The 24,747-nt window shown below is 35.6% G+C and overlaps 1 protein-coding gene across 2 annotated transcripts in view; it reads left to right on the top strand.

Moving 5' to 3' along the window:
- rxfp2l (relaxin family peptide receptor 2, like) overlaps positions 1–24,747 on the top strand; it is a 38,422-nt gene that overhangs the window by 806 nt on the left and 12,869 nt on the right. Inside the window, exons 1-13 of one of the 2 annotated variants that reach the window (XM_051895543.1) lie at positions 4,592–5,161; positions 6,906–7,034; positions 7,245–7,316; positions 15,328–15,433; positions 15,821–15,892; positions 18,005–18,076; positions 18,696–18,767; positions 19,077–19,148; positions 19,330–19,404; positions 21,221–21,292; positions 23,220–23,291; positions 24,023–24,094; positions 24,361–24,432. In XM_051895543.1, coding sequence (XP_051751503.1) covers positions 6,923–7,034; positions 7,245–7,316; positions 15,328–15,433; positions 15,821–15,892; positions 18,005–18,076; positions 18,696–18,767; positions 19,077–19,148; positions 19,330–19,404; positions 21,221–21,292; positions 23,220–23,291; positions 24,023–24,094; positions 24,361–24,432 — 941 coding nt within the window. In that variant the 5' untranslated portion in view covers positions 4,592–5,161; positions 6,906–6,922. Of the gene's footprint in view, positions 1–4,591; positions 5,162–6,905; positions 7,035–7,244; positions 7,317–15,327; positions 15,434–15,820; positions 15,893–18,004; positions 18,077–18,695; positions 18,768–19,076; positions 19,149–19,329; positions 19,405–21,220; positions 21,293–23,219; positions 23,292–24,022; positions 24,095–24,360; positions 24,433–24,747 lie in introns of those variants that run through there. The other variant, XM_051895542.1, reaches the window with a different exon arrangement.

Here is a 24,747-nt window from a genome sequence, read left to right as displayed (position 1 = left end):
ACAGTATGTGCATTTTGTCAGTGTGAGTTTTCCATGTAGCTTTCATAGATACATATGCTGTAATTGTTTGGTCATCGTGTCATTATGTGATATTCAACCTGTTTTAGATCAGTAGGTGGCCTAATAGTTTTTCAAAAGACAGGTGCTAAATGTGTGTGTGTGTGTGTGTGTGAGAGAGAGAGAGAGAGAGAGAGAGATAGTGGGTGTGTTGAATTATTAAGGACAGTCAGAAGATTGATGAACACAGACACACACATGCAAGAACACACACACAGCACACACTCTACAAAATTCCCCAAGGTGTTGGAAAGCAACACCATATTCATTCACCTGTCAAGAGATTTTCACGTTTTTATAGTCCGTGATATGACCTGTGGCATCTCTCATGATCCATAACTTATAATATTTTGGGTCACGGAGAGACACAAGTATGAATCCAAAATTCACTATTCCCAAGGATTGGAGGGCATATGCATTCTACTATGATACTCTCACCTCATGCACGGTGGTTGAGATCCTCTGTTAGCATGCATTGTTTTGTTCGTGCTTAATAAAAGTATTCTTATTTATGCCAGAAGGTTGGCATATATATGTACAGTACCATATTGATTATTAGCTGATATTTTGTAATTTATTGGTATCAGTCAATATCAGATATTTAATTGTTCATGCTCATTTTCTCCTATTTTTACATTTATTTTATCTTTTAAAACATTGATCATTTAATAACACTGTTAAATTTCATCTTTTTTCAGATCTTACAATAAATATCTATTTTCATACTGTACATTATAATGTTGTGATGCCTAAGTTCTCTTTAATAGCACTTAAAATGATTGATTTTAATTTTCTCTTTTTTATTTTTCATGTATTTAGACAAAATAGTATAGAATTTTAATTTATTGGATATTGGTCATAACATGAAAATCAGTGTATTGGTACTGGTCATAATTGTAATATCAGTTCAGCCCCAGAGTATATGTCTATGCATGATTATCATGTTCATTTTTCTTTTTAAAAGATTACACGGATGTTAATCAATGCTAAATACATCTGTAGATGTTTCACTTTTTCCTTTGGGTTTTTGGTGACCTTCTAAAACCATGAATCAGTCTCTCCTTGGAGAACAGCAACTTATGTTCTCTGGTCCTTAGAAATCTTGTTTGATGAGGTATTTTCTTATACCTGAAGAACACACTCTAGTTATGTTTGTTTATCTTGAATGCTCAAACTCACACATGAACGTCATTTAATTGATGGCAGCATTTGACGTAAATTACTGCATAACCGAATTAATTAGCCTTGAAGTAGGATGAATTCTTAATAGAGGAATAAGTCGTATAGCGTAGAGGAGTATGAAGTGTGTGTTCACGAACAGAATGTGGCTGTATAAAAAATAATCTCATGCACACAATTAAATGGCAAAAGAAACTGATTCCAGGGTGAACTCTTAGCCTCAACCCAGATGCTGAATTGAGCAGTGAAAAGAAAGAAAGATATACTGATATATTAAAGCCAAACTGTTGAAAGAGATGAGTGGAAATAAGCTGAAGTGAAGTGTGGTACTGAATAGCGGCAAAAAGAAGTGCCACAGCTCACTTGAGGTTTGTGTGCATGATTAAGATTTTCAGTAAAGGCATTTTTAAAATACATGACAGTGTCATAAAAAGATGCCATATTATGATGACAACAGTTATCAACAGAAATATCCCATAGAAGAATGAATTTAGGATTCCTAATCATTTAAAACAGAAGTTGTTTTTAGAAAAACAAAATGCTTGTGTGCAAAATGCTTTATTAAAAAAAATATTTTATTTTATTTGCCAGCTAGAAAAAATGTGTTAACCATGATCACGTGGCTATAATTTATCATCTTAAATATATCAGCCTATATTACTGAATACAATAGTAAAGTCACCTTGGGGCCAATATTTGCTGTATAGGCACTTTTTTGGGGGGGAGTTCTGTTGTACCTTTAGGAGTACAACAGCTTTTCCCTAAACAAAATAATCCTATACCAAAATCTATTTAAAATACATTTATTTCATACTAAGTATACTACAAATCCATTACCATATTTATTGATATATCACTAAAGACTTGCAGATATAAAATTGTAATTAAACTTTATTTGGAGTATTTCTTTATTGCACACTACACATTTCTTAATAGTATGCCTAAAAAGTGTTTTAACATCACTATTAATAAGGATTGTATGATCTTTGTATAACTTCAGTCTTTAAATGCAAGATATTTAAAGTGTACCTAGAGTATACTTGCAATAGTTCCACTTTAGCACAATCAAATATACTTAAGTATATCTTTAGTTGGACCTCAGCACTACTTCCACACAATTAAAGTGCTTTAAGTAAAAAATTATTTGTTCCAATTTAGCAGACTTTAAGTATACCAGTTTAGTATACCAAAAGTACAATTGCAGGGTATTTTTATTTAGCACATAAATATGTAAATGTATTTGTAGTATACTTAGCACAAAATAAATGTATTTAAAAAAAAATTTCACTAGGGTTCATTGGGGCAATATTTTCAAAGGGGATATCTTTTTATCTTATTTACTCCTGAATGGTTCATAGTAGTACCTTAAAGGTACATATAACTACTCTAAGATAATAATGTGCACCTTTTAGGGGTAGATAAGGTATAACATTGTCTCTTTCAGGGTATTGCCACATTTTTCCACATTCTTTCTGACAGTGGGTCTAAACAGTTCCACTGAATTCAATTTATCTCCCTTAAAATGATAGATATCATAGGCTAGAGATTTTTAGCCACTGGACTGCGCGCGTGTGTGACAAACATACCTTTCAGTTTCAGAGCCACACAGCAAGTCAGATTTCTCTTTTTCTCTCACGCATATTCTTTAGTTTTTTTTTTGTTTGTTTTTTTTTAAGTAAAGTTGGCTATGCAGATCAACTGTGCATGTGTGAGCAGGTGTTTTTGCATTTGTGTCTGCCGGTGTTAAGAGATTTCAAGAGGGAAAGAGTTTCTTGAACAGCCCATGTGTTAAGGTTGAGGTTCTGGAGAGATGAGCTAATTGGGTTTTGTGTGGTTCAGTGGAGACAGACTTATCATCTACGTGATTGACTTACCGTCTGATAAGGATGCCAGAGCTCTGAGTGTATCGGGAAGGCATACAAGAGGATTATTCAAGTGTTTGTGTGTGTGTGCATAATGGAGAGAGAGAGAGAATGAGGATTTCAGCTGACCCTTAGAATTGATGGGGATGTGTAGAGGTGTCTGTGCTACATGACAGCGGCTCCCCAGGGCTTCAGGTTAGACCAACCACTGCTTTATATTCTTCCTGCAGGCAGAAAGAGAGAGAGTCCATTGACTGGAACATGGTGTAGATGAAAAGCAGAATAAGGAATGCTGGATGGACAATGACAGAAGGTTTCTGTGAAAGAGGCTAAGAATGAAAGCAAATGAAGATGCCAATGTTATGATGTCAGGGGATACAACCTTGAATGTTGTCTAATTCTGGGTCATGAGGAGAGGGACACACTAAGGTCCTCTATGGTATAACAAACTTATTGTGAGATAAAAAGGATCTTGTTGACTATGACCATTTGAATTGATTATGACTATTGATTATTGATTGATTATGACTAATTGAATTTTATTTTGACTCAGTGTCAGAAATGACAGTAACATAGAAGTGAATTAGTGAATGAAGAGATGAATATGCAAGCAAAAACTAACAACTTTAAAAACATCTTTTTCAATATTGAAAAATTCTATTTATACAATTATTATTATTTTTTTTTTCTCCATATAATGAAAATGCTGTAGATCAGTCATTCTCAGCAAACCTCCATGACTTAAAATGATTCATTACTTGATAACATTTAATTTTTATTGAAAAATTCTCAATAACAGTAATTAAAAAGAATTCCCCCACAATCTGATGTGATCCAGACAAAGTTCATGTTTTTCAGTCACAAACTGACAGAAAAGCTTATATTGTACTCCAGCTGCAGTTGCACATTTTTCAATGGAAATATTCCATATAAACCTGAAGAGCCTAATGCTGTTTAATCTCCCAGTCGCTTCAATAGAACTTCTCAGTCCACATACAAAAATCTGACTGGGTACCCTGCAGAACGCTAGGCTTTGTATCAAGTTGAATCAAGTTTTTTTTTTGGAGAGCTTTACAGAAAAACTACATTTATTTTCCTTGCATGATTGTAGTTCAAGAGCTTTTTAATTTTATTTTCAATATACAGTAATCCTGGCTGGTATACTCGCTGTTTTAATACTGAAAGCAGCAGATACTGTACCACTGGTTTGAAGCCTGTTTATTGGCAGGGATTGTGTATGTGAGGTTTAAATGTAAAGAGTTATCACATATTGAAAATGGTTTATTATAAAAGGTAAAATTTCATGCTTCTTCAAACCTTACATTCCAAGGTGTTACATCATAGCTGCAGTCAGGCTGGTGTTATGCCATCAGTTCCAGACATACACTTCGATGCTGTCATGAGGCTGAGAGGTCACGCGAGTGGTGGCAGGGTTACCTCAAACCAACCAAAGTCTTCCATCAGTCACGTGACCTACCTGCATCATGAACTCTGAACTCCAGAAGAGTACCAAAGGGACAACAACAACATTAGCACACATTTCAGTTTGGCATCATTACTGCACATTAAAGCAACACCATGGAACTTTTGGCACTCTAGCGGTTAATAAACAAAACTGCATGCGTCTTGCGAAAGAATACTGTAACTGGAACTACTTCTCTCTGTTTATGTATATGATGAGTCATGCAGATACTGGGCTACTCTGCAGCGGTGCCGACCTGACCGGTCTAAAATAGTCTGAATATAAACACTTATTATATTTGTACCATAGTGATACAGGATAAGACAAAAACACGGTTTGGAAAATGGATTCATGATGTACTTGCTCATTATATACATTTTGTAAAATCTGAACACAAAAAGTTACACAGTGCAGCTTTAACGCATGAGCAGGGGTGCAAATAAGTAGTACGCAGGTGCGCATGCGCAGTAAAAAAAAAAAACCAAAAAAAACGATGCGCACCAGAAAACATGGAGGGAAGCGCTTTTGAGTACCAACATTTTTGAGGACCGGTTCACAGGGACACGTTTACATACTGGAGTAGTATTTTTCTCCATCTCTGGTAAGATAGCAATCATGATGATAAGTGTGTTCTTTAATTATTAGGTGTGCAACGGATCGCAGTTAATCCGTGATCCGTACAGATAAGGTCCAACGGTTCGGCATGCATGTGATTCGCGTATTAACTGCTAAATTTAACCATCACAGAGTGAAAGTTTGTCATTTGGACGTGTTTTGTCTCGCCAATTAACACATTCAAAGTTTTTAAAAGCGAAAGAAGAGGCGAAAATCGGGACTCGCGGTCTGTTATCTGTGCGCACAGCCTCACCCCCCCCGAAACGCGCGCACGCAGAGAGAGAGAGAGAGAGAGAGAGAGACAGTCAGACAGCACTGAACACCGAATTAATTCGCGTTTACTCGCGCTTGAACGGACACATACACAAAATTATGTCAAAATACATGTCTCGGCAAGCATTTTCTCGTTTATGTCATAAGTGAACAGTTGAGAAAGAAACCGGATGTGTCAGTTATTCGGTCCGTGCTTTCCTTCTTAAAGTGACAGTAGCCTAATATTCTTGCTGTTGTCTGTCATTAATGTTAGTAAAATAAAATAAAAATCATTATCATCATCTATCATGTTCGAGAGAAAAGAAGATAGTGAGGAGAGCAGTCAGGCGGAAAGTGATGAGGACAGCTTTTAGGATAAGCGTGTTGTGTAAAGTGTAAGTACCAAGCAACATCTCCAGGTGCACCCTTGAGAACCAGACCAAAAAAGTTATGTGCACCCCTGAGCACGAGTGATGTTTTGGCTGTGATGACTGTTTTGTGAGTCAGCATGAAATGTAAGTTTGATTGTCTTTCCTTCCATATTGTGATGCATGTCCAAGTGAAATGGCTTCTCGAACAAGAAAAAAACGTAGCACAGGCATTGATTTTAGGAATTAACTGGATCAATGTGGTTTGCAATTGCTGCAATCTCATGTGAGTGATTGAGGTTGTCATGAGGTTGTTCCACCTTTGCGCCAATAAACATCATCAGAAAATAAAAGAGATGTTGCTGCAAGAGGGAGGGGAAGTTATTTAGATTAAAGGTTACGAGGGAAATGTGGAAATACTATTGCAAATTTTTTCTTTTGCTATTAGAGCAAATGCAAATACAAAAAAATATATTTGATATATTTCATCTCCCATTCACCGCTATAGTTATCTAAGTTTACCCAACTATGAAGACTTAAGCTTCTGAGAGCCACGGAAATGTGAAAAGGGTCCATTTAAAAAAAAAAAAAGATCAATCATTTATAATAAATACTGCCATATTCAATAAAAAAAAATAAGAATTGTCACTTTAACATTTTTAAACGTTTTTATCTTTTAAATTTGTAGATTTTCCCTTTAAATATGTGTATACTAATGTATCACTCATATGCCACATCCACAAAAGCAAAAAAAAAAAAAAAAGAATTGGAAGGTGAACATCAAACAAAAAAAAATGCACATTACTTCACAACAGGCAAGATTTAAACGTTAAAAACAAGGAAAGTGGTTCATTCAGTGTAATGAGATCTATGAATCAGTTTTGCTGGTTGGCTGATTGAGTCAGGACTGTTTGAGATGCAGCTCTCAGGTGGATTTGATCATTTCTGGAAGGCATATTCTCAAACTTTAGATATTACGTTTTTTTATGCTGCTTTGTATTTCAATTTACTGACAGGAATTACTTCATTTACCAGTCAAAACTTAAACCCATCTGAGTAGACTTTGACATTACCTTGTTTCAGTGCATGCATGTGTTTGTGTGCATGTAGATTCTTCAGGTTCTGATATGTGTCCATTGGGTCAGTTTCCGTGTGGGAATCTGTCGGTGTGTTTGCCTCAACCTCAGCACTGCAACGGGCAGCAGGACTGTCCTAACGGAGCGGATGAAGAGAACTGCGGTAAGACTGCGGGCAAGAACGCACAAAGACACACGTGCACTCTCACACAAAGAATACATTGTATACAAATGCAGTCACAAACACACACACTAATGCAAATGTGCAGGCATTGGCACATTATTTTGCCATAAACACACACTTTTGCATATAGAAATATGAATACTGCAGATGTATAAATGGCATTATCAAAAATATCTGTGTGTGTTGTAGTGGATAACAGTGGTTGGCCCCATCTGTTTGATGCATTCATGAAAACAAGGGTCCAGGAGTCGAAAGAATGCAGTGAGTATTTTCTCTTTCTTTTTCTCTGTGTTGCTTTGAATGTGTTTGTGAATTGTTTACAGGATAAACAAAGACATTAAAGGCTAAATATGTCGTGTTAAATCTTGCACAGTGTTTCTCTATGATCTTGACGTGTGAGTGTGGCTTTCTGTTCACCGTCATCATTTGTTTTATTTGTCAGATCTGGGTTTTCAATATCTTTTGTACCCTTAAACCCATGAATGTGAGATGGGTTTAATACCTAACAGCACTGGAACAGATCCGCTGAATGTTATTATTGGGTTTTATCAATAGGTGTTAGGAGATTTATGCTGTTGGTAGGTGTTATCAGTAGATATCAGGGGATGTGCTTCATCATTGGGTGTTATTTGGTTTGAAAACTGAATTTATTTCTTTGAGTTTTATTTTATCCTTTTCACTTTATTTATGGCTTGTTTCCCCTGAGGACTATTGTGAAATTTTAGCAAACATTCTAAATTTATGCTTTATTCCTTTTCCCATTTGCTTTATATTAAAAATATCTGTCACAAATATGCTGTGTAGCGTAATCTAATGAAAAACGAGACACAGGAGGAATGGGATAGCTACTAGAGTCTTTAATGAACACAGAGAATCAACAAAGCATCTACACATTGAACATTGATGACGACGAACACAGAACTGGAAAAAATTAGGGCTTATATTCACATTGAATGATAATTAACAAATTAAGGAACAGGTGTGAAACTGATTAGGAACCATAGTAACAAACAAGGAAGAGAGCTTAGGTAAAACAGAGCATGACCTTTACAAAATCTTTCTAAAATAACATTATATGACTCTTCTCACATGATAGAACATAGGCTAACTATGACTCGTAAAGCTTCAAGAACTCATGGAGTTGTTGTCCCTCTTTCATCTTTGAGTGCCAGAAAGAAGGACACGGGCAGGCAATGTGTTTAGTTTGGTGAATATATTTGACACGCTTCATTGTCTCACTTCTGAAGATCAGTGTGTTTTCTAAACTGCAAACAACAAACTGTTTTAAACTCTGCAACAAACCAATCCGTCACACTTCTGATTTGATTATAAAAACTTCTAAGCAAATTGGCCTAAATTAAAAACTCAACAAAAAGAGATACATTTGCCAAGATGAAAGGGTGGGAAGGAAAAGAGGGAGAGAGAAATTGAAACTTGATATCTCATACAGTATTATTTAATGAGTTTTGCTGACTAAACTGCAGAGGGGCAATGGTGAAACATTACTTCTATTTCATACATAGTGACAGTCATATAGACTGTATTTCAGTGGGTGGTCATGACTCATGGGGATGCTCAAAATCCTTTTTATTTTTCTTGAAAGAACAAAATGGTCAATAAAGACATTAATAATGTTTCAAAAAAGTTATTTAAAATAACTAATGTTTAATATTTAAAATAAATGTTGTTCTTTTGAACTTTTTTTTTTTTTTAGTCATCAAAGAAAAATGATCATGGTCTCCACAATTAAAATGGACAGCAGTTACTTTAAATTGTAATACTTTTTCACAATATTGCTGTTTTTACTAGATTTTTCATCAAATAAAATTTGTAGGCTTGGTGAGCATAAGGGAAAAAATCTTACAGACCCTAAACTTTGCACAGTAGTGTATTCAGGGGTGACCAGTCCTGTTCCTGGAGATCTACCTGCAGAGTTCAAATCCAACCCTGATCCAACACACCTGTCTGTAATTATCAAGTGCTCCTGAAGATCTTAATTAGATAGTTCGATTGTGTTTGATCAGGGCTCGAGCTGAACTTTGCAGGAAGGTAGATCTTCAGGAACAGGATTGGGCACCCATTATTAAAGTCCCCTTGTAGTCAATGATTTTATCCCTTAAAACTCATCTTTGTTCACCAAAAAGTTTTTTCCTGTGAAAAAAATTCTTCATGCCTTAAAATAGCTTGAATGTAACTTTACACCCTTGCCTCATTTATTATACGCGGATCTATGAATATGCAAATTAGCACCTCAGAGATCCACTCGGTCAACTTACTGAGGTAAACGCTGCACAATGGTATCACTCTTTACAACATCGAACACATAACTGTAATTAATATGATAGCCTTTTACTTGACTACATTATCAAACAGCTAATAATGTGTTGCTAATGTTACACAAACCATGTTCCTGGTCGCCATGTCAGAGTCAGACAGTTGCCTTCTAACAATCAGCATCCTTACAAACTCTTTGAACAACTCAGAACATCAGTGGAGAAAGGGATATAGTTCATCATAACATCGTAATATACACCCGCCATATTGCTAAATCTACACGATTTTTCAAATCAACAGAAAAATATACCGGGCTAACCTGGCTTCTCTCGAGACTCCCCTGCTAATTCGCTGTTAATGATCTGCTAAAGCCCGCCGGCACGTTGACGTGATTGGTTACAAGGTAGTTTGTGATGTCACAGACACCAGCAATTTTAGTCAGCAACCAGTCTTTTTTCACTGCAGGTTTAAGGAGAAAATACTCAACATTGGTGTTGACTTATGAATTAGCACATGGTTTGTCTTAAAGCATATTAAAAACACCACATAGACATATAAACAACATTAAAAACTTTTCACCACAGGGGGTCTTTAAACATAATCTTTAACATTTTTGAGTTTTTGGTATTAGCTGTGCTGGTCCTATAATAATAAAAAAAGCTGCCTGGAGGTGTCACTGAGATGGCTGCCGAGTGGATTAACTTGCTTCAAAGCAGGGATCTTCAGCAGGGGGTCTGCCAATTATTGTTTGATCATAAAAAATAAAAATGTGCTAAACAGACCTACAATGAAGTTAAATTCAACTAAAGCTAATGTTAAAGAACCATAAGTTCAACTTCATTGTCCCTGTAACGGTGCAATTAAAAGTAAGTACAGTATATGTGCATCAGTAATGGTTTTCCAAAGTATGTAAATATATACGTATGTTAATAAAGGCCAGGCTTAAAAGGCACACCAGAGCATGGCTCTTTGCTGTCTTCCCTCCGTTGAGAGACAGGATCATATTAGAGCTGTGTGAGTACGAGCAGAGGGCAAATGTGAAGGCCTTCTGCAGCTCTCTGCAGAAGCAAATACTCATCTTGAGTATCTAGTCTTCATGCAAGAGGTATTACTGCAGTGCATCGTATGGAAAAGGACAGGGCCCAAGGGTGGAAGAGCTAGGTTCAGGTTGTTTTATTGTGGGAGCAAAGCAAAAGTTTTGCTTGGGGACAGTCATCTTGGAGTCTGATGATCTGAGACGTTCTCTCAACAGACTGCAAACGGACTGGGCTAAATGAAGGTCCAGGAAGGTCATACATACTGATTTGTGCTGTTCTGTTTAGGGCAGAACAGAACATTTCTGCACAACTTTCTTCCTTAAATTTAAATCTTACTTTCTGTTGACCAAGTGAAGCCATTTAACTGAAAGGTTCTTAGCCCACTTATAAGCTGTATGAAGTCAGCAAAGTGTTCGTTTTCTGTCTAACTCTCAGTTTACACAAATTATAGTCGGCTGCCAAGAAGGCTGGTGTAATAGACTGACCTTAGTGGCATTATTACCCAGCATTACAAGGGCAGGACTGAGGAAAAATCTAAGAAAGCTTTTAGAGATCGATGGGAAAATAGGGTGATGGTGGCAACATATACTTCCAAGAGAAATATACTTATTATATGCTTGGCCTGCCCCCTACCATTACCTCACTGAAGACACCAGCAGGTGCAGACAACTATTTTCTAGAGAATAAGCAGCACTGGTATCAACCAAATGTTTTATTCTCATAAAAGTGTGTGTGTGTGTGTGTGTGTGTGTGTGTGTGTGTGTGTGTGTGTAAAAATATTTTTATATTAAGTTAACATCATATGCCCACAGACCCCAGTTTGAAAACCCCGGTTTATACAGTTATTCAGTAGTACAGCAAAACTGTCACATACTGTAGGTGGATGGCTGGTTGGGCCTGTCAGAGGCTGTCTTTCTAACTGCAGATGTTATGCAGCACTTAACTGGTTTTCCTCCTTGTAATGCATGTCTCCAGAGCTTTGGGTATAATGGTTAGCGATAGACTGCTGCTGCTTTCAGGAGGAAGCTGTCCTACGTGGGCTGAGTGGGGCTCCCAGGGGTTTGATACTGCTCACAACACTATACTGTAAAACCTGTAAAAAAAAAAAAAAAGAGGTTGATCTTGGCTGTACTGCTGTTTTAAGTGTATTGTAGAGAAAATATTAAAACAAGGGTCAAATGTATCTGTTTTTACAGTGTTTATGCCTTAACCCAATTCACGACTACTAATACTGCAAGCTTACAGTATTGTTTTATATTTTAGTTCAGTTGAGTCGAGTTCTGAAGCAAAAGTCACTGAAAAACCCCTGCAATTTTACGTTTCATCCACAGATGGTGATAGAGAGAACAAAGTCCAAAATCCACTATATTCACACCTATATCTGTTTGTCTACATGCATATTGATTTCCAATGGTTGATAAACAGTCAATACATGTTTTTTTTTTTAGAAGCAAATGGATACAAATTGTAGCATGATCAATTACAATCAACATGGTATTATTCAATGTTATAGCACTCCAGATTAAAAGAGGTTAGATAAAATCTTTACTCACCCCATTTACTTTAATTGTATGGAAAGCAAAACAATAAACAAACAAACAAAACAAAACAAAAAATCACTGAGACAAATATATTTTGAAAAAAAAAAAAAAAAAACTTTTTCAAAAGATCTTCTTTCGTTTTCCACAGAAGAAATGATCTATTTAATAATCTGAGCCTTGAAATTGGCATGAAACGGAAGTTGCAATAGTCTTTTCTTTCCTATTGTGACATATATCTTAGTGAAACAGCTTCTCAAACAAGAGAAAATGTTGGCCATGACTTGATTTTGTCCATTGGGAATTGATTGGATTGTTGGATCATTGTGGTTTGTTATTTGCTGTGATCTGATGTGAGTGACAGTTTGTCCCGCCCTTGCACCAGTAAACATCAGAGAAGAGAAGAGATGTCTCTGCAAGAGTGGGGTTAAATTATTTTGGTTAAGATAAACATTACATTAAACAAACAAATAAAGATACAAAGCATACAGAACAAAACAAATAAAAAAAACATAAAAATACAAATACAATACAAAAGAACAGACTGGAATATAAAAGTTAAGACGATCAAGAAAATGCTAACCTCAAAAATTTAGTTTTTAAATAAGATTTAAAAATACATAGATTCTGTACATCTCTAATATGAGAGGGGAGTGCGTTCCAAAGTCTAGGAGCATAGGAAGCCCTGTCCCCTACAGATCGCAAATGTGTCTGTGGGACAGCCAGTAGACCAGCTTGAGAAGAGCGCAAATGACGCTTGGGTGTATATAAAGTTAAAAGTGCAGACAGATACTGAGGGGCCAGAACATACAGTGCCTTATATGTCAGTGCAAAGACTTCAGAATTGGTGTGATGTGTTCATTTCTGCTGAGGATCCTAGCAGCCGGGTTTTGTTGACAATGGAGATTGGTAGAAATGTTCAGGTTGTGGTTGCCAAAATGTTCTCTGTCAAAGCCAATTTTATGATCTTTTAATTCTTTGCAGGGCACATAGAAAACAGAGAAAAGCTATTTACAGTAGCACAATGTTTCAGACAATAAATACATAAGGGACAGTAAATATAGACTATAGCATTAGACAAATTAAGCAAAAATCAGCTAGTGCAACATCCTTTAATGATGACAGTGAATTAGTACAGTAATCATCGCAATTTAGCGGTTGAGTTACTGTAGATCATTGAGCTAGATTATTAATTATTAAATGGCTTGTGGAACACATGATGCAACATATGTGCAATTTATGTGGTCTGTACAGGTATGACATACAGGGTTGATGAATTCTGACTCCCAGTAGCAAGAAAATGCTCTCATATATGTTCCTTAGCCTCGGGTCTGAAAGATAAATGGGGTCTTTCCCGATGGTGGAAGACAGGCCATAGTGATGTACTGGTCAATTTTTACTATCCGTTTCAAGGCTTTCCTTTCAGCAGCAAAACAACATTCAGAGGCCAGATAGTGAGTTTGTCACTCTCTACAAGCCCTGCGGAGCATCGGATGGGATGAAAAGTTCCATATGAAGTTTGCTGATTAGGATGTGGTGTAAGATTGTTTTGAAAGCTGAATTGAAATCAATGCATCCTTTATTTTCCAGGTGACTGCGTTTGAGATGGATAGCGGTTGTTAAGGCATTCTCGGTTGAGTGGTTATTTCTGTAGGTGTTTTGGTGAAGGTCCAGAATACCTGGGATAGAGGCTTTGATATATGCCATGACCTGCTGCTCAAAGCACTTCATAGCAATGGAAGTGATTGCCACAGGGCAAATTTCAGTCAGAAAACTTTCACTGGAACAATGATGGTAGACTTTAAGCAGGTTGGGGCAGTGGAGGATGAAGTACACAAATCCTGTACTTGAGTTAAAGTACAGATACCCTAAAATAGTACTCCAGTAAAAGTATTAGTAGTACTTTGAAATTTCTGCTTAAGTGCATTCACAAGTTCACTCAAGTGGCAAAATTATTGTTTACTAGTCATTTATTTAGCTGGTTAGTTGATATACTCCATTATCCTGCTCAAAATGCCTAAGAAGGCGGCATCGGTCCGACATGATTATGAATTATTATGAGTCAGCTTTCTTTAGCTCTGAGAATCATGTTACTTCTGGTTCTTGGTTCATTTTGAATTGGAAAAGACCAAACAGCAATTTGTACAGTTGAGATCAATGAATCAGTTGTAAACGGCTGCATTCTTTTCTTTTATTCAGCCCCAAACAAACACTTAAGAGTATATGAAACCCAACAGAAAAACTGTTGATGCTCTTTCTGACTGTCAAGCTTAGGTTAGGTGAGACAGACCTAGTTGTCTCAGAGCCTGAATGTGTCGGAAAGAGATTTTCAAACTCACTTGGGGATTAAGCTGTAGATGTCTCATATGTGTTGAGTGGGTTGAAAGAGGTGAAACTACCTTCTCTGTCAAACTTTATGAACCATAATGGACAAACACTATGTGAGAAGAAGACTGACTGTAGCAATGTTTTTGCAATGAATGATTTTTCTTTGTTCTTCTGGTGGCCACATTGAAAATATTGTTTGTGTTTTTGATGAGGTGTTCAGAGGTAGAATTTTTATTTTTTTAAAACATATTATTAAAATGACCCAATTATTATTATTATTATTATTATTATTATTTTTTTTTTTTTGAACTGAACAAGAATATAATCGGAGCAGTTTAATACATTAATGAGAAATGTGAAAGAATCTGGGAGTGTGATAGGACATTTCCATAGTAAATGGGGACTCTCCCTCTCTCTGTTTTGTTTTCAGTCTCTCTTTCTCTGTCTGATTTCAACTTCACATCAATACACATTGTTTGCGCAATTTAACTGGATCAAGCATGAAACATAGCAATTTATTTAACTAGGAAACAAAAGCTCTCAAATGGTCATGGTTGTGAAGCTCTGCTGTTTTTAAATGGATTGAACAAGGCATGAAAAGAACTGAAGCACAGATTTTATACACTAATGGGAAACACAAAAGAGGTTTGAGAGGGTTTGAGACTACAAAAGCATGTTTTGTCATGTTAATGGCAGGAGTTATCTGTTTGGGAAGACATAAGGTAATCTGTCTCTTTGTCTCTTTCATGATTTCTGTCTTTATCAAATTATTTCTGAATTATAAAGTCAATACCCATCAGTACAGTCCCTGCAAATGAAACATTATAGCCTGTCTCATGAAAACAGACACACACACACACACACACACACACACACACACTGACACAGACTGTCAATGGATTCTAATTATACACTTAGTACCTTTACAAGATACATTACCATCCTTATCTAAAATGAAATGAAATTGCCTGGCCAACCATATTCATTATTAATATGGAAATTCTAGCTTTGCAAATAGTACTATACAGCATTTATTTTCAATGAGCAGTATTCCTGTGGGTTTTTAATGGCCTGTTTCTGTGTGTGTGTTTTCAGTGTTAGATGTCTATCCAGATGTGTGTCATTGTGAGGGTCGGAAGGTGAACTGTAATGGCAAAAACCTCCTCCATGTACCTGCTGTGTCATCTAATGTAACTGCACTGTAAGTATGACACCGGCAGAGAGCAAGAGACCTTCACCTCTGTTATACATTACAGTCGGCGTGAATTGGAAGTTGAGATAGTCTTTTCTAAGTAGGGCGGGACATAATTTTTTTCATCGGGAATTGATCGGATTGTGGTTTGCTATTGCTATTGTCCTGCCCTCGTAAACACATCATCAGAGAAGAGATTTATTATTGTTATTTATATTTGATGTATTATTATTGTTATTTTGATGAAAGATTATAAATCCTTTGTAATAAATACTGCAATATTCTGTAAAAAAAAAAATCACTAGGACCAGCAACCAGCGACTGGGAACGAGACGCAGATCACTATATTTGTTTTCCAAATGTAATAACTGTTATTTCCCCCCATTCTGCCCTCAGAGAGCTGAACAGTAACAGAATTGAATCTCTCTCTCGTGATCTGTTCATCCGCTATAGACACCTGGAGAGACTGTGAGTGACACTTCATCCTTTCATTTCATCTTCTCCTCACCTAATCCCTTTCTCTGTTCTAAGCTTTTTAAATGTCTGAGTCTCCTTGCCCTGAGCTCAAGTCATGATTTATGAATGATGATTAGCAACAGCTTTGCAATGATTAATTTTTTCTTTTCTCTAAAATACAAAGCAGAGAGCTGTCAGAATACATTTTGTATGTGTGTGTATACTTAAAAGTTCAAAACAACACTTCAGCTACATGTAAAAAAGGTAAACCTTTATTTTACAGTGTCCCTGTTACACATTACATGTAATTACTATAGTAATAACAGTACATTATGCATAATTCCGTGAACATCTTAAAATAAAGTGTAACTGTAATAAAACTGGCCTGTTGGACATTTACTTTGAATGATAGTCTGACTCACTGATGTTAGTGAGACATTTAAATCATATACTAAAAAATGTATCTGTGTTCTAACGATGTGATAAATTTACCATCAGAATTTGATCTATGATGCCAGAATATTCTGAATACTGGTTGCATATAATTCTTCATATTAATCATCCAAAACAAATGTATAGGAATAAAATCATATTTCTAGTTCGTACATAAAGCAAAAGACACAATGACATACACCTACATAATCCTAATATAGCAGTAACGTAGGTGAAAAATAACGCATAACACAGTTTCATGTCCAACAATTCACTTGCCTTTGGCATATGTGGAATTAAAATAATTTCAAACCTTTCTTATGTTCATGATTATAGACATAGAGGCAACTTCCTTTTCTGACTCCTCTTTCCCTTACAGTTTTTTCTTTCTGTTGCCAAAAAAAGTCCCCCCACCCCCTTAAGTGTCATGGAGGTTTTTAAAGCTCAACTTTCTTTGTAGAGTTCAGACAGGATGACATTTTTATTGTCCATCAAAGTTCAACAGTGTAGCACTTGGTATAGCCAGACAACATTTACTCTCAGACAGACAAAGAGAGAGAGAGAAGCCTTCACAAGACATCTCATCAATTAATCATTTTGACAGACATTGCTTAGAAGAATTCCTAATAAAGATAAACATCATATGTTCTGTCATAGTTTGATGTAAATAAACAAAAAAGACTCTTTGAAATATTTAAATGTTTCTGTTCCCACAGCAACCACAAATTAATAACAGATCGTATGTTTTGCTTTTGATCTACATGCCGTTTCTGTCAGTTCATTGATTGTATAACCACGAAAGTTTTTTATCTAATAACTGATATGCTATTTTTAAGGAATTATGTTTGAGATAAAGGGTTTGTAAGTGTACTGATATGTACACTACCACTTAAACATTTAGGGTTGGTTAGATTTATAAAGTAAATACAGTAGTATTGTGGGACTATTATTACAATTTCTACTTTAAAATGTCATTTATTCCTGTGATGGCAAAGCTGAATTTTCAACAGTCATTACTCCAGTCTTCAGTGTCACATTCAGAAATCGTTTTAATATGCTGACTTAGTGAAAGTTCAAAAGAACATTTATTTGAAATATAAATTAACATTATAACATTATAAATGCATTTACTGTCATTTTTGATCAATTTAATGCGTCCTTGCTGAATAAAAGTATTAATTTCTTTTGAACGGTAGTGTACATAATAATGATATTTGTCAGTGGGGTTTGTAAATATCATATAACATCATCATGACTCATGCCTCATCCAATCATTATCTCAAAATAAACCCTGACAGGATGATTCCACAAAGCACAGGGGTCTTATATAATCCCAAGGGGTTTATTTGCAGTAAAGACTAGCTTATTGTACATTATACCAGTTATTACATGATTACTTAGTTACTAAATAAATAAATGGACATAGAATATTGATGTAAATAAAAAAAAAAAAAAATATATATATATATATTATGTGAGAAGAACCATGAAATGCAACGAGAATCATGAAACTAGCATAGCATTGAATTAGTTGCCAGGCACATGGCAACCAATTATAGATTATGCAAAAAGCTTAGACAAAAATATCTGACCGCAGGATGCCACGATTGTTCAAAACTTTTTAATGAGGCAAAATACACAGAGCACACCTGCAGTAATGACTTAAACTGTGAATATTCTTTCTCTCTGCAGACATTTGGAAAGTAACAGTATAGAAATTATCTCCAAGAGGGCGTTTTCAGGACTGATCTCTTTGCGTAAACTGTGAGTAATGGATGAATGAACAGTGCGCTGACTGTGTGTGTGACTGTGCACAATCATATCAAAGACACATCATGTATAACATTACATTGATCCTTCCCTGAGTTCCTGTTTAAATTAATGTATAACTGTACATCACTATTTGTGTATGTAATTATGAGCTCCCCATCCCTTTCTTCCCATCAGTCAGTCTGAGGCTTTCATCATCCACCCATTCATCCATGTAAAAGAAAAAGAAGGAGAAGGAGGATGTAACAATGAGGATGGAGGATTAAGCTTGATTCAGGCAGAACAGATCCATGATCAAAGAATGAATTTTAATGCACCCTAATGCTGTTGTATGTATGCTTCGATGTACCTGGGCTCTTACTCTCCTGCTTCCGTATACACAACTGGTGATCTAATCAACATTATACTAACATTAATCAGCCAACTAGAGGGAGAGAGAGAGAGAGAGAGAGAGAGAGAGAGGAAGGAACTCACTGACTAGATGCAGAAGGAAGAGCAGTGATAGTTATACAGCAGATGGCCTTTGTAATGACAAACCTTAACAAAACCCATTTAAACATGTACTTCTCTTTCTCTTTGTCTCGTTCTGTCTCTCTCTCTATCTTTTTTTCAGTTTTTTGAGTCAAAATAGGATTGCGTCTCTAAAAGCTGGAATATTTGGTGACCTCAGCAGTCTGGAGTGGCTGTAAGTAGAAAAACACAGACACCTACACACTCACATGGTGGATGAAATGAGATGATAGGTACAATTCAAATGGAAATTGCTATTTTCTTTGTCTTATTCTTCTTGTTTATTAGGCTGTTTCTCCTTCTTGTTTTCAATCAGACATAATTGATGGATTGTGTTTGTTCTCTGTGAAAATGAAATGCAAAATCATTTAAATGAATCTCAGGGCTCAGATTGAGATTTTGAGGCTGACCTGCTCTCATTACCAAACAAAGAGCTTTTCAGGGTCACTCTTTTGAATATGTCTGTGTTTGTCTGCATGTGTAGGATTCTGGACGAGAACAGAATATCATCCCTGCGTCAAAAGTCTTTTGAAGGCCTGAAATCATTATTTTTCCTGTAAGAGTAACCTTTTTTTTCACCTTGATAAATTGATAAAATTGATGAATCTACAGTATATTGTGCATAGACCAACAGGAGAGGAGGATAAATAGAAAAATGCTGATATTCATTTATTGTAAACTGATTTCTCTGTTGATTGTGTTGTATAGCTCAAGTGTGCATTTATGTATTTTTGCAGGTCTTTATTAAATAACTCTGTTGAACAGTTTCCTAAAACCTCGATTTGCCTTGAGATGCCCCGTCTGAACTGGTTGTGAGTTTTAAATATGACACTTAAATGTCTTGCATTACATTTTAAATAAAGTGGATCCATACATATAGGTATACACAAAGTAAAATTATTTTACAAAATATGTTTAAAACAATAAATGTGCTGTTAATTAAAATCACAATTAAGATAAAAATGCATTTGGACACTTTCTGGTTGTCAAAAACATGAGTGGACCGTAGTTATAATTGTGATGTACTACTCTGCTCAGGTATCTATATGAACTTAGGGGAACTGACTTTATACATCCACTAAAACATTCAGTTAGTTAAGAATATTATCAAAAATGGCTCTGAGAAAAGCTCCACTGTCATTTGTTTGTGGAAACTCTTCCTGCAATAGGTTTGAAAGACATTCCTACATGTTTCTCTTATCGTTGGTTTCTCTGGTGCTAGGAGTAATAGTATATATCCTGCTTTCGGGCTTTCTGACTTTGTTGGTGCTCAAATGTGGGTGATAAGTGGGTCAGTTAATTGTGGAAGTACAAGCCAATTTTGCAGCTCTGCTTCTGTAAATGTTTTTTTTTTTTTTTTCACTGGGAAGTAAGTTTTTAAGTTCTGAGATTCACAGTCTATTTTTGTAGTGTAATCAACAAAAATTTGATTCCTCATAGTACTGTATGAAACCCTTTAGGTGTCCAAATGTGGGTAACTATAAGTAACTTTGCAACTACTTGTCAAATAACTCTCATTAGAATATTAGTAGAATATCTGCTTAATATTTGCTTACACTTTATTTCGATGGTCCCCCAACAAACATTCTACTAACTATAAGGAACTTTGCAACTACATGTTAACTTACTAACCCAAACCTTAAAGGGTTAGTTCACCCAAAAATAAAAATTCTGTCATTAATTACCCCCCCTCATGACGTTCCAAACCCATAAGACTTTTGTTAATCTTTGGAATGCAAATGAAGGTCTTTTTGATGAAATCTGAGAGATTTCTGTCCCTTCATAGACAGCTATGCAACTGAAAATTTGATGCTTCGAAAAGTTTATAAAGAGATTGTAAAACTAATCCATATGAATTGAGTGGTTTAGTCCAAATTTTCTGAAGAGACTTGATTGCTTTTTTATGATGAACAGATTAAATTTATGCTTTCACTCACATATAAACATTGATTAGCGAACATAAACAAAAGCTCAACCGAACCTGAATGACGTGCGAGAACAAACCTGTTGCAGAAGCTCAAACGTGCTGCGTAACACGAGAATGAACCTCATTGGTTCTCGTAAGTACGTCAAGCAAACATGCTTGAGCTTCCGTTTGCCACAACTAATGTGTGAGTTGATCAATGTTTATATGTGAATAAAAGCCTAAATTAAATCTATTCAGCATATTCTTCAGAAAATTTAATAATAAACCACTCGATTCAGATTAGTTTTACCATCTCTTTATAAACTCTTTGAAGCGTCAAAGTTTCGGTTGCGTAGGCTGTCTATGGAGGGACAGAAAGCTCTCAAATTTCATCAGAAAATCTTCATTTACATTCCGAAGATGAACAAAAGTCTTACGGATTTGGAACGACATGAGGGTGAGTAGTTAATGACAGAATTTTCATTTCTGGGTGATCTAACCCTTTAACACCTAACCCTAACTACTACAGTCTACTAATACTCTAATGACTCAAAACTCAGAGTTAATTATAGTTAGTAGAATATCTAAAATGGACCATCGGTTACACCATTGTGTAACCCAAATATGCTTGGGGGCCACTTATGTTTTTCTCTAAACCAAAATCTTGATATGTACTATTGCTTCACATTCGCATGATCAGCTAAAGGTGTTTTTTATTGCAGGGAAATGGAGGGTAATAGAATTTCATCTCTCTGGGCATCAAGTTTTAAGAATTGCTCCTCTCTCACTGTCTTGTGAGTAACCACACACACACACACACACACACACACACACAGGTTTGTTTTGCTATCTTAGTGAGGACATTCCATAGGCGTAATGGTTTTTATACTGTACAAACTGTACATTCTCTCCCCCTACACTACCCCTACCCCTAAACCTACCCATCACAGAAAACTGTCTGCATTTTTACATTTTTAATCAAACATTGTTTAGTTTGTTTTTAAAGCTATTTTAAATATGAGGACTCATGAAATGTCCTCATATTTCATGTTACATCGTAATACCAGTGTAATACCCATGTCATTATAAAAATTTGTGTCCTCATAAATCACAAAAACAAGCACAAACACACACACACACACACACACACACACAGTAACATACATATGTCAACTGCAGTGAGAGTGTTGTGGGATCCAGGGTATTTATATTATAGAGTGTTTATTTGTCACAGCTGAGTCTGGGAGAAGGACAGAGAAGCGGGACTCATCTAAAGCTCCTCATGAGTCTCTCGGCTCGGCTGGAAACACTTACAAATAAATGCAGATTTAGGTTGAAATGAATAATTTAAGAGCATAGCAGATTAAAGACATCGGGAATGAATAAATTACAATAATTACTCATGTTTTAGATGTACGTGTTGATATGCATCACGAATATCTGGTGCTGTGGTGTAAGGCCTTTGATTTGATCTATCAGTGACATTTGAAGGACACTCTGTCCTGAGGGACGGAGCTCGCAGCATCATGACAGCTTCTCTCTCACTCTTCCACCGTATTTTGGTATTTCTTCAACTCCAGGCACTTTTATGGGCCAGGAGTTGTTTTTAATTAAAACTAACAGATTTAAATATTTCATTATGTATTTTTGCTATTTTTTAAGTGCCTTTTAATTATATACTGTATCTGGCTGTTTTACCCCAGACACAGACATTCAAACTAATTAAACTATAAAAACCATACAAAAACGATAATGAAAACAAAATAATATAAAAAAAACAAAATAAATAAACAAAATATTGCTTGTTTTACATTACAGATACATATTATTCTTTCAGTTAAAATAGCTTTTGCGAGACAAAAGAGTTCCCCAAAATAATTTAATTTCCACCACAGAATGCTATTTTGTACAGTATATAGATTTACATAATCTGAAATGTAGTAGAAATTAAATGTTGGATAAGAAAATATCACAAATTACATAATTCTCCTTTGATGCATGTACTGTATGCTGGCCTGACATTATTGGACAAATAAATTATTGTGAGCATGCAATGTATGTTTTAGGGGAATTTATTTTCTTCTTCCACAGGGCTATAAGTGATTATATAATCATTGAAGAATCTCTCATTGACACCATGATGAAAATGTACATTTCATTAAAGGGTTAATTAATATTCTAGCATTTGAGAGACTGAATTCTCTTTTATACTTGTGCGGGAAATTACTGAATTGACTGAAGTGACAGTGTGTTTGTTTGTTGTGATATCTGATCCAATTCATTCACTTTATTCCTCAATTCAAAGCTGTTTCAGTTATCAAAAAAGAGTATGTTTCTTCAGAAATGTAAATATTTAATGTCTTCGATACATCCAGTGCTTTTCAGACCTAATCTGTGACTGTTAGTGTGTCCTTGTATAAGCATTATAGAAAATGTTTGAGATAAATCCTGAAAGCATGAACATGATGATATGGATAGTTCTTAAGTGTGCTCTTTGGACTCTCTTAAGAATCAGAGATAGAGACAGAGCTGATTTACATATAGATGTAGGGGGAATTCAGGGTGATTGGGACACTTTTTGCCATTGAGATGACTTGGAAAAAGTTTCCCAATCAACCTGAATTCACACTATATAACTTCATTCTGCAGCACTGAAGGAATTGGTGAAAAGGGGGATTTTTGAGACAGTGTTATTATATGTGTGTCTTTTTTCTGGTTTAGAGCATTGAGGAGAAACCACATCAGCACCATTGAGGAGGGAACATTTGCAGACATGCAAAGATTGATAGACCTGTGAGTATACACACAAACACACACACACACTAAGTGAAGGCATTTATTTCAATGTAGTCCCTAGATTACATTTTTTGTCATTTTTTCAGTTCATTGCTTATAAAAATGTTTGTGCCAAAGAGAAAGAGAGCTCTATTTGTGAATTTTAAGGGTTAGTTCACCAACAAATGAAAATTCTGTCTCGTGTTCTTGTTTACTCATCCTTATGTCGTTCCAAACCCACATTTCTTTATTTCTTCCCTTGAACACACAAAAAAGAGATGTTTATATAACTATCTCCCATACAAAAAAAAGCAATGAAATGAAAAGCACAAAAGGGCTGAAGTTGGTATACATTTATAGATGAGATTTGACAGCTAAGATCGAGGCCAAGATTTTGAGTTAATAAGTATTGTTTTTCAAACTATTGTATGGCTTCTGGAGACTTGGAATATAGTCCACATGTTTGGTATATGAAGCACTTTTTTCCTTACTTTTTGGAGCTGGACAGCCCTGGTCATGTGTTTGTTTTGAATAGAAAAAAAGACATTCATTATATCTCTGCTGAGATTTAAAGACAGAGAGAGAAAGACAAAGAGAGACACCTGCTGTGTGTAAATAATTGCAGCCTGATAAGCACAAGTGTTGGAACAAAGCTTCTATTTGAGGATCTTTTTTTTTTAGTTTTATCTATTTAGTGAATGATTAAAGTGAAAAATGAGCTGCTGAATTTGCTGTGATTTGATTTACAGAGACGTGTCTGTGAACCAGATTAAAGACCTGCCTCCATCTCTGTTCCAGAACCTCCAGAACCTCAAACAGCTGTGAGAGCCACATTCTGTACTTTTTTTTTTTATTTATGGTGCAAATTGTGTCTTGTTTTAAGCTTAAAAGCTATACAATATTTTTCTTGAGGTCCCTCAGTAGAGCAATACCGCAGTGTTATTCACTTGTATCTGTGCTGATCTGCCCAGTTATTCATTGATTGGTTGAAAGCCTCTTTGGTTGAAGTGACAGGCCTTATGAATCACAGAAGCATATTATGGATTTTATCAATAACTATTTTACTGTTTGTGTGTGTTTGTTATAGGAATATCTCTAACAATCCCCTGGAACACATATACAGCAATCAATTTGCCAGTTTGGTGAATCTGCAGTCACTGTGAGTAAACAGGAGTAAACACAACATCAATTATGTTATTATAATGATGCTGTGTATTAGGAGAGAGCTTGTATTTATTCATGTGTGCATGATGTTTGCAGAAATCTACATCATATTTACATGACATTCACATCTGGTACATGACTATCTGTCTCAGCATGTCATCGACCTCAGACTGTTAATCAGAGAATAATTAAATATCTAAAGTCACATTGGATTAGCTCTTTATGCTGGTTCTGATTAGGCAGCCAATCATGGTTACAAACACATATAATTTTAATATTAATTGATGGGTTTCATTCTAAGGGTAAGGTT

Source organism: Ctenopharyngodon idella, chromosome 5 (genome assembly GCF_019924925.1).
Source record: "Ctenopharyngodon idella isolate HZGC_01 chromosome 5, HZGC01, whole genome shotgun sequence".
NCBI classification, from domain to species: Eukaryota; Metazoa; Chordata; class Actinopteri; order Cypriniformes; family Xenocyprididae; genus Ctenopharyngodon; species Ctenopharyngodon idella.
Note: the sequence above shows the minus strand (reverse complement) of the source record. Positions and strands in the feature narration are given on the sequence as shown.